Source organism: Triturus cristatus, chromosome 5_2 (assembly GCF_964204655.1).
Source record: "Triturus cristatus chromosome 5_2, aTriCri1.1, whole genome shotgun sequence".
NCBI classification, from domain to species: domain Eukaryota; kingdom Metazoa; phylum Chordata; class Amphibia; order Caudata; family Salamandridae; genus Triturus; species Triturus cristatus.
This window is the reverse complement of record NC_140588.1, coordinates 346,181,660-346,191,950: the sequence shown is the minus strand read 5'-3', so window position 1 is coordinate 346,191,950 and position 10,291 is coordinate 346,181,660. Positions and strand designations below refer to the sequence as shown.

At 50.5% G+C, this 10,291-nt stretch overlaps 1 protein-coding gene across 1 annotated transcript; it reads left to right on the top strand.

The window, feature by feature from the left end:
• Nucleotides 1–7,123: 7,123 nt before the first annotated feature.
• On the top strand, nucleotides 7,124–10,070 carry FOXQ1 (forkhead box Q1). Its single transcript, XM_085607143.1, has one exon. It carries the CDS (start codon nucleotides 7,832–7,834, stop codon nucleotides 8,867–8,869), a length of 1,038 nt encoding a protein of 345 aa, XP_085463269.1. The 5' UTR covers nucleotides 7,124–7,831; the 3' UTR covers nucleotides 8,870–10,070.
• The last annotated feature ends 221 nt before the right edge of the window (nucleotides 10,071–10,291 follow it).

Here is a 10,291-nt window from a genome sequence, read left to right as displayed (position 1 = left end):
GTGAGTGAGAGTGAGAAAATATGATTGAATCAGAGTGTAGGAAATTCGGTCATTGATTGAGGGGGTGAAAACCCTACTCAAGCAACAACCACAATATTTGTCAGGGTGAACCACAAGACACTAAATTAACCTGGGTTTAACCCTCTAGTAGCTTGTTACAAAAAGCAGTCAGGATTTACTTAGAGGCACTGTGGAAAGTATTTATGAAAAACACAAACAGTAATAAAGTGAAAACACAAAACAAGAAAATCCCAAACAAATTTTGAAAATATAGTGAATTTTAATAAAGAAAATGAGACCAAAACATCAACAATCCAATCAGTAGAACTTTGGAGTGGGACAAACTTCTAGGTCTTTGTACATCTGGTCCAAGAACTACTCCCTTCCCTTGCCCAACCTCAAAGAGATCTAAGGTGACAAAGTTTGTTGGGATAGTGCTGGAGACAGCTCCTTTGAAATGTAAGTGGGGCAGGTAATAGCTCCGACCCACACATCCTGGTAGGATGGCACATACTGCCAACATCTAGTCCCCCTTTGTCTCACGCTTGGGAGAAATACACAAAGGACAACTGCCATGGTAATCACAGTCATGTGACACAGGCTGCAGGCATCTAATGGTTAGGACAAGAAAATACAAATTTTCTAAAAGTGGCATATTCAGAATTGTGACCTAAAATCCGATCTTACTGTTAAAGAGGGTTTTAGTTAACAATTTTTTTGGGACCAAACATGACAGCTCTACCTGTTCCCAATCAAAAGTTAGCACGTATTATATGTAATAAGGTAACCCACTGCTATCCTATGGGAGAGGTGGGCCTCACAAGAGTGAAAACAAAGTTATGAGTTTTTCACTGCCAGTAGCTGTAAAACTTAAAAGTGCATGTACAACTTTTTAAGTACAATGCGCCCTGCCCTGGGACAACGGAGGCCATGTTTGACATATGGGAGCACATTTTGAAACAAATTGGGTCAAAGCCTGTGGAGTATCAGGTTTCTTTGTGTATGCACACCATGAAATGACTTGAATATTTATGGTGTGTCCCTTCAAAGCCTATTGCTTTTTACCAAATGTATGTGAAAGTTGTGCTTTAAAATGCGATAGATGATGCCATTTTTAACAAAAAACAATCTCTGGGGCAGGAGCCTGACCCTTGATAGGAAAGATCTGCTTCACTTGCTTCACTCACTTGCTAATATTTGAGGCTAGTATTACATCCCAGAACTCTCAAAGATCATGTCAGCACCCTAGTATAAGTGGTAGCTAAAATAGAAGTGTATATGTTGTTTTGCTATATTAATCGTGTATTTATTATGGATCTTCATTGATGTCAATTATTGGGATGTTATGTAACAACATTCTGTGAACACTGAGGGTCAAAAGTCATATGATGCTGCTACCTGTGAGGCTATTAAGGTCAACGGATATCACTTCTGCTTACCCTAGCTGTTGGGGGGGGGGGGGAATTTACTCTGCATTGGTTATGTATGTGAACCCCTGCCCTGGGTGCCCAACTCTACTGGTGTCTGGGTCCCTAATGCTTTTTTTGTTGCCATAGGCAAACATGAATCATGCATGTGCTCCATGACATAGGCCAGTCTCACAGATTGTGGTCTTCTTGGACTGGGAGGTGCGCCCAAAGCATTACCCTCATAGTGGTGGAAGGCTACTGCCTTCACCAAACATTAAGCAGCCACAAGGGCGGGGTGGCAACATACCACATTGTGATCAGTTGGAGTGAACAGGTCCTTTTAACTTGTGCCACTGGAGTGAAGCCTACAGGCTCAATCACCTTTTTAAAGTTCTGCTGCTGTAAGCACAACTCACCCTTGGCCTACATCAGTGATACAGGCTCATGTGCAGTTCAGGAGTGCTGGATGTATGCGTGCCTGGGAAGGGTGCAGAGATAGAGCAGTGCTGTGCAGGACAAGCGTGGTGTATGTATATCTGCAAGGGATACATTTCATGAAAAATATAGTGCAGTGCGTGCGCAGTGGAAACATGTGCAGGGAGGTTATGTGCTTGTGAGAAGTACAATAAATGAAGGGTGAAGAGTTGTGCAGAGCGTACAAGGTGAGTGTGACTGCTGATAGTGTTTGCAAATAACACACCATGGCACAATACACAAAACCTACAGTACTGAGCAGTGCGCACAGAATGAACGTGTGGGCTGGATGTATGTGTGTCTGTGATGGTGAAAAGTATGGGAGTAACAGTACTAGATAGTGTATGTTCTATGGCCATACACTGGGTGCAACGGTGCCCGTAATAGTATATTACATGGAAGATCCTGGGTTCCATTTTGGAAAGCCCAAGTCTGCCTAGTGAAGACATGAGTAGTAGAGGAATCCCCCCAAACAGATTTGTGTGTGCTGCATTCCTGTGAGCTGGGTGGGACACACTGGAGAGAGAGAGACTCCCCTGTACACTTCAAAGGGTGTTCTTTGATTCAGTGATAGATCACAGGGAGAGGGCCTAGACACATCTCTGGAAGGAGATGCTGCTGTTAAGGGAATTATAACGTGTAGTGCTGGTAGACAGACATTAACCTTATGATGCACATATCATTGTGGCTAACAACCAGATGTGAACGTTAGTCACTCCCATGGCCTGTTTGTAGGACTATCAGCTCCACAGTCCCTCCTGCTGAGACAGACATCCTTTCAAGAAAAAGATGAAAGGAACGTGTAAACTTCAAAAGAAGCAGAACCCCAACATAAAACTTCAAGAACCCAGACCCTAAATCATGTTTGGTGTCTAAGAATAGAATATAAGAAGGTGAGGTTGAGACCCCAAAATGTGTCATCTGCCAAGCAGCCTGATGGGCTGTGAGGAAGGGAAGTTCTACAAGACTTCTGCCTGTGACCAGAACTGGGGGCCAAGCCCTACTAGTCTCCCTGCTGAATGAGGAGACACCGCCGAGGGAAACCAAGACCACCTGCTCTAGACCCCGGAGCACCAGTGCCTACCTGTCTGCCAAGACCACTGTGCCCTGTAAGGAAGAGGAGAGCATTGAAGGGAGTGAGGTCCAGTGGGAGCCCAGCCATGTGGACTCCCGGTGCGAGGTGTGAGGAGATGGCTGCTGCACCGTTCGAGTTCTTGGCTGTGTGCAGGTTCCAGTTGGCAACCCCTGTACGCCAGAAGACTACACAGGCTGGTGCAACTCTGTGCATCACAAAGTGGCCCTCAATGACTGTTTCATCAAGGTGCTGCGCGACCCCTCTTGGCCCTGGGGCAAAGACAACTACTATATGCTGAACTCAAACAGCGAGTACACCTTCGCCCACGTCATCTTCCAGAAGCGCCTGAGCAGCGCCCACGCAGGCCATGGCCCGCCGCTGCCCGAGAAGGAGGGGGCTGAGCTGTCCCCTGCCCGCCGCTCCCTGCCACTGAAGCCTGCCAAGCTGGAGCCTGCCAAATTCTGCAGCCTCTTCACCATCGAGAGCATCCTGAGTCAGCCCTTCCTGTGCCGGGAAAGGCACTACAGCCAGGAGCCATTTACGCCGGTGTGGGCTCCCACAACCCTGACGCCTCCCCCAGCTCAGACCTCCTCAGCCTACGGGCTGCTGCCCGCGTTTCCCTCTGCGCTCTTCCCCGCCATCCTTGGGGAGCTGTACCGATACTACAGACCCGAGGGGACTGCCATGAAGATAGGCATGAGTGGAGTGCTGTGTGGGACAAGTGAAGCCATGTGAAGCCTGTGGCAATGACCCCATACACCAGGAGGGGCCGCTGTGAAAGTTTTTGCTGGATCAGAAGGGTGGAAGCCTGCGCAGAGGTTGGTGGTGACCCCGTATGCTAGGAGGAGCCGCCATGGTACAGACTACTGTGTGGTGAGGGCCGTCGCCTTAATGGTGGAGTTACAGCATCCCCGTATGCCAGGAGGGGCTGCGGATTCCTAAGTGGTTGAGAAGATGGGGCCGTCGCCTAAGAAATCTGAGTCAAGATCTGTGGTTCACCACAAAGCAGCAAGAACTGAGCCAGAGCTGTCCCATATGAAACGGAGGAAGACGCAGTGTGCATCACCGCATCAACGCCAGCCAGCAGCATAGGAGTCAAATCCCCACCCCCACTGTGTGTGAAGCGCAAGATTTACCATGCAGGAGAAGCATCGGTGCACCGCCAATCGCTGCTGGAGCCAGCCACATATGCTCAGGAGAGAGCCACATGCAGCCGAATCTTCACACAGGACCAAAGCAGCGTAAATGCCTTTGGTCGGAGCACTCTCTGGGACATTGCAAGCCTACTCGCTGCTGGAGCTGGTAAGACTGGTTACGGGCCAATCAGGCCCCAGAGGAAAGCGAAAAGAGACTTTAGACTACTTTACTAAAAGCCGGAGTGGGCTCTTAAGGTAAGGCCTACTAGTAAGCATTCCCTTGAAGTGGCCACCAGTGAATGGGAAATAACCACATCCGCATTACAAAGAGTGGGTGGGAAAGGGATTTGCGAGCGAAACACTAAAGAGCCCTGACCTCAAGGGGAAATGTGTTATTGTTTATATGTCAAATTATTGCTTGGAACGCATGGAGTTAGAATTAAAATACTATGAAAATAAGTATTTGACTGGACATTGCTCTACTTAACATTGCTGTGCGCTCTTTGGGTTAGGAGTGGTGTTCACTGACCTGTATTCACACTTCCCACCTGAAGGGAGCCTTATACTGCTCGACCATAGCTACCACTGAGAGTCAAGTGCTGAATCGGGATCCATAGCAGGTCGGGCCTGAGACATCAGGAATAAAAGTCCTCAACCCCGACGGTTGGGCCCGGCAATCCCTACACCCCGTGGCCCTCTGAGACAGGTTCTGACACTAGCATTTTCTCGGTGTAACCTAATTTATTCCACCCATCATTTCTGGTACTGTCCTTGTCATTCCGTTTACTGCACCCATCTGCTCTGGTAATTCCAGCGTTAACTCCTTTACTGCAGGTATCTGAGTGGTATGTGAGTGCATGTAATGTCTGTGATTATCGCACGCTTGTCTCATTCACTCAAAGGCTCGCCCTGCTGTAATGACACTGATTACCTGCCTTTGGTTCCGCGCAACCTTTCCACACACACACACACACGCCCCAGTCTTGAATCTAACTCGTCACTTGTAGCCACGAACTGCCGAGCTTAGGGCTGCTTCTGTAAACCCCTCGCGTGTTTCCTTTCATCGTCTGAAATCACTTGAAAGCCCTGGGATGGAGATAAGAGACAATGCGCCGGGCCTACACAAATGCTAGAAAGGTAATAAAATAAACATCAAAGGTGGATCAGGCACAAAACAACAGCCCGATCCATGGCAGAGTGCAACAAAGGCAGGAAGGCGCGGAAACCTACCCCTGGGCCCGGCCATCGCAGGTGAACTGCCTCGGGAGCGGGGAGCAGTGCGCGTTTCCCAAAGTCTTAACCCAAATAACCCTATCTGCACAATCAGAGCCCTGGGCTTTCAAAGAGAGCGCGGCGGTGTGGATGTGTGCTTACACAGCCTCACGCCGAGCTGCCCATTGTCCGCTTGTTTATTGCACATTAACAGCAGCTGTTAACTCCCCTTACTCGTCACATCCTTGAAGTTCTGTGATATCCTGTACTTGCCAAGTTGTTTGAACTGTTTTTTTTGTGTGCATTTTAATGGCGTGTGGTTGTTGGTAATTTACGCCGTATTAATTAGTCAATCCTCTTTTTAACGCATTACAATACGCGTTTCCATTCGTTATTTTTGCTATAAGGCTGCATTCATCGTTTTTTGTCTATTGCCTGTTTATATCGCCACATTTTTTGCTTTTTTTTTTTACACCTGACCTTGCAAGTCATTCTTTGTACAGCGTCTGTCTTTATTACGGTGTGTGTTTCTATGAAGCAAAGAAATCTAAATAAACTGCGTCGATGTGAGTATTTTGAAACAGGTGCCCTCATGGCGCGAGTAAAAACGTGAATTCTTTGTGCAGGGAGGCCCGCAGTCCTCTGGACTTCTGTGGTGTCCGAATTCACTGACACGCATGTTATTCGTACAGCTTCCAGCGTTCTGTTTGCTTTTCCAAGTGTGATGCATGTGTGCGCTACACGGACAGGTACGTTTCGACTGTTTTTACAACAGCGCAGGTGAATGTAAATCCTATTTAAGGCGGAATGGGTGTCAAAGAGACAACAAGTGACGGGGGGGGGGGGGGGGGAGAAGGGGGTGGGGGCGATATATTTGTCTTCTTCCCAAACCGGATCCTTTGAGTGGGTTTAATTTCACTCTCGGGCCTCTCTGCAGTCACCTGTACTAGAAAGGATTCAGCTCAAGTGATCGCTGGTAATAGTATTCTCCCAGCTACAGCTGATAAAAAATACGCATCACAGTGAAGGCTTCGGGATATAATCTCCTCCCTAACACGCACTGGTCAGCTGTTTTGTTACAGTGATTGCAGGGTCGTGGACCACTCTGGGGTGTAGTAAGCACCCCGTACTGAGTGTGAAATACAGGCACACACGTTTCACGGGGAGGTGTGCCACTTTCAGAAACAGCTGGATTACCGCTGGGGCGCTTGGTGGCATTGGAAAAGTAGCTGGAATGCGCGTGCCAAGGTATGAACCTATGTGGCACAACATGAACTCTCTGGGGCATTTTGACAAATATAGGACGCGGTTTGAACAAGTGTTGGCGCAGCACGCGCACTGCTCGTGACTTGGCACTGCAGTCTCCGAGGGTGGCTAACAAATGGTATATCACACACAAACCGGTTGCAGGTCAGACGCCAGGTTGCAATGGAGAGCCCATTGTACGAATACATGCATTGCTCTCGTCGTGAAATGCATCTAAACGTATCAATTTGGCGTGCATATGTCACCAAACAGGTGCCCTGCCACTCAAGCGGGGGCCGGGGCTGGAACCTCGCACTCTGCACTCCAGGCGGACGGGCTGCGAGGGCAGGCTCACCTGCCAGGTGGAGGGATCCTCCGGCAGTGGCGATGCGGTCCCTTCTCCGACAGGTGTCACTGTGGCTTCAGCCTCCTCGGAGTCCCACCTGGCCCCACCCCCGCCCCCGGGCGGCGTGGATTTGCTGGAAATAGGTAGGTGAGCGGGACCTGGCTCCACCCCCAGGGCTGGCTATTAAAAAGCCGGTGGGAAGGTAGAGTGCTAGAGAGCGGCTCAGAGCCGGCTGACAGCATTCGAGCAGCAGTAGCAGCGCCCTGCTGCAGGGACCAGGGGAGTCACGAACATCCCTTAAACAACCACAGACTTGACAAACCTCCACTGGAGGGGCTGAAACTGAACCGGACAACCCTATACTTTGGGGCTGAGACAGCACCAACGAGTGCCACTGCCAGGGCGCAGCGTCGCACGAGCACATGCCACTGCACTGACAGGTGCCCATCACTGACCCGGCTCCCATATACAATCAACCTATGCCCGCAACTGCTGCTACAAGACATCCAGGAAAACGTGGGAGGTCCTCGGGTGCACCCATACAGAATCTAGCAGCGATTTTTGTTCAAGTGTGAGTGAAAACTGTGATGCACTGAAGAGCGCGGAAGACAGCTGGAGCTTTTCTGACAACATACTCTGCATTGTTGTGTCCACTCACCATCCGGACGCAGGGCCGTGCAACCCGAGGCCCAGAGACCCAGCAGCTACAGACAGAATAGGGGTCTCCTAGGAGCGAAGTGGCAGGTGTCCTATCCTGGCACACAGCGACAACGCTGTGCACGTCAATCGTGCACAGCCAGTGGTGCAGCAGGGGTTATCCAGAAAGAAACTTGTAATCAGTCATTCATCACTCGCGCACAGAGGAACGGCTGTGCCACCCCATCACCTAAAAGTCCGTGCCCACATTCCACACACTGTGCCCGCTCCAGAAGCGATGGAGCTGCACGGCTTTAGCCACCCACGGAATTTTGAAGACAAGACTGGCAGTGACTTGGAAAGCAGCAGCAGCCCGCTGTCAGGAGACGACGAGCTGGGCTCGGACGGGGACTGCGTTGCCAACAGCCCGTCAGCGCCACAGGAGGAGGCGGACCCCGCTGCGGTACCAATTGGCGAGGAGGGCATCCCCGGCGGGGCGGGGGAGTCTGGCAAAGCCAAGCCCTACACACGGCGCCCCAAGCCTCCCTACTCGTACATCGCGCTCATCGCCATGGCCATCCGAGACTCGGGGGGCGGGCGCCTCACCCTGGCCGAGATCAACGACTACTTGATGCGCAAGTTCCCCTTCTTCCGTGGCGGCTACACGGGCTGGCGCAACTCCGTGCGCCACAACCTGTCCCTCAACGACTGCTTCGTCAAGGTGTTGCGGGACCCCTCTCGGCCATGGGGCAAGGACAACTACTGGATGCTGAACCCCAACAGCGAGTACACCTTCGCCGACGGCGTCTTCCGGCGGCGCCGGAAGCGCCTGAGCCGCGCCGGCGCAGGTCGGGGCCCGCTGCTGCCTGAGGAGGAGGCGGCTGAGCTGTCCCCTGGCCGTCGCTCCCCGCCACCGAAGCCTGCCAAGCCCGAGCCCGCCAAATTCTGCAGCCCCTTCGCCATCGAGAGCATCCTGAGCCGGCCCTTCCTGCGCAGGGAGAGGCACTACAGCCAGGAGCCTGTGGCGCAGGTGTGGGCTCCCACAGCCATGCTGCCTCCCGCGCCCCAGACCTCCCCAGCCTACCCGCTGCTGCCCGCCTATCCCCCGGCGCTCTTCTCCGCCTCCCTCGGGGAGCTGTACCGGTACTGCGGGCCCGAGGGCACTTTCCTGCTGGAGCCGCGGGGACAGCACTACAGCTCCCAGCAGCAGCACTGTATCTTCCCCAGCCCCTTCCAGCAGCAGCATCCCCGGGCCAGCCCCGAACTCCAGCGTGCCCCCAGCACTTACCAGCAGCAACACTCCTCCTTCAGGATGGAGCACCTCCTGGCCCAGTGACCCCGGGGCCTGCCAGAGACTATGGGGGCGTCAGCACTTTCTTCAAGCGCAGGACACGACTGAAAACGAACATACTGTGCCTTGTAAAATGTTGTGATTTGCATTTGTCGGAGACAGGGGATTTCTAGAGTGTGGATGTTAGCTTTTCATCCAGTTTATGTTGTCTAATATAGCATAGACCTCAAGCTGCCCCAAATCTGGTACATTAACTCCCCATTCTGGTTTGTTTTCTTTGCATTACCGTACCTAAAGGGAAAGCAACTTTACAAGTGCCTACATCGAGAAGTAATAATTTAAAAAAACAACACACATGGACTGGGTGAGAGACCTAAACCTGGCATGGGCAGGATACAATGTTTTATAATTGGGCTTGGCCAGTTTCTCTGTCTGTCCCAGTAACACTTCTTTATTTGGGGAAACGTAAGGAGAAATAACCTGTATCTGGGAGATTGAACGATGTTCCGTACTAGTTGTGTATTCGGCAGGTCCTGCATTTCGGTTGCATTTTGGGACTTCTATCCACTGTAGACAAACACTACTAGTACGAGAAGGTAGAGGGAAACACCTTAAAATACATTTCTTTTGGGTCAACTTGGGATCTCTGTAAACAAACTCCTTTTATTTTATGGTTTTCTAATTTTGAAGTAGCACGAAGAATCAATTTCAGGGACATATCCGATGCATTTTTATCCCAATAGACAAACTCTCCTCTTTCTACATTTTCCTGATTTTCGGGGGAGGGGGCACAATTTCAGGGACGTATCAGATGAATAGGATGCCTTATTAACCCCTGATGTTCTGCCCCTGTCTGTCAGATGGAAAAGGCTCTTACATTTGTCATTCGTTTTTACTACTGTCCAGCAATATGCATCCATCACTGTGCCAAACTACTGCAGAGCCTAACAGATATCATTTCGTTTTCTACTTACCGTATTTATAAAATATATATATATATATTTTTGACACGTGTTTTAAATATGTTTATAACTAATAATGAACGGCATTGACTTTCTATATTTTGTATTGTTGACAAAGCTCGTGTTCAGAGCTCGGTGATTGCCATGTTCTCATTGCACACTACTGCCACTGTAAATGGAGGTGTATGTTTTTGTTTTGTAATAATGTACAGACTCCCTGTCATCTCAGGCTAATGACACGGCTTGTTCTCGAAATAAAAGTAAATCAAGTGCCTTGAAAGCTAGTGATGACTCAGCTCTCTGCATAGCTGCGCGGTGTTGTGACGGCTGGAGGGATCCGGGGGTATGACAGGTATGCGATTTGCGTGCGAAATCATAAAGGCAGCGTCTAGAAGAGGGATCCGGTTACAGGCAGAGGAGGGCGATCCAGCTCTCCTGGGGAGGAAGAACGTTCTCACACTGCTCACTGCAGCCACACTTTTGGGGATTGCCGGGCAGTGCTGAT

Bases quoted from the DNA above. Each gene is read 5' to 3' on its own strand.
- FOXQ1 (XM_085607143.1), top strand. From the start codon at position 7,832: ATGGAGCTGCACGGCTTTAGCCACCCACGGAATTTTGAAGACAAGACT.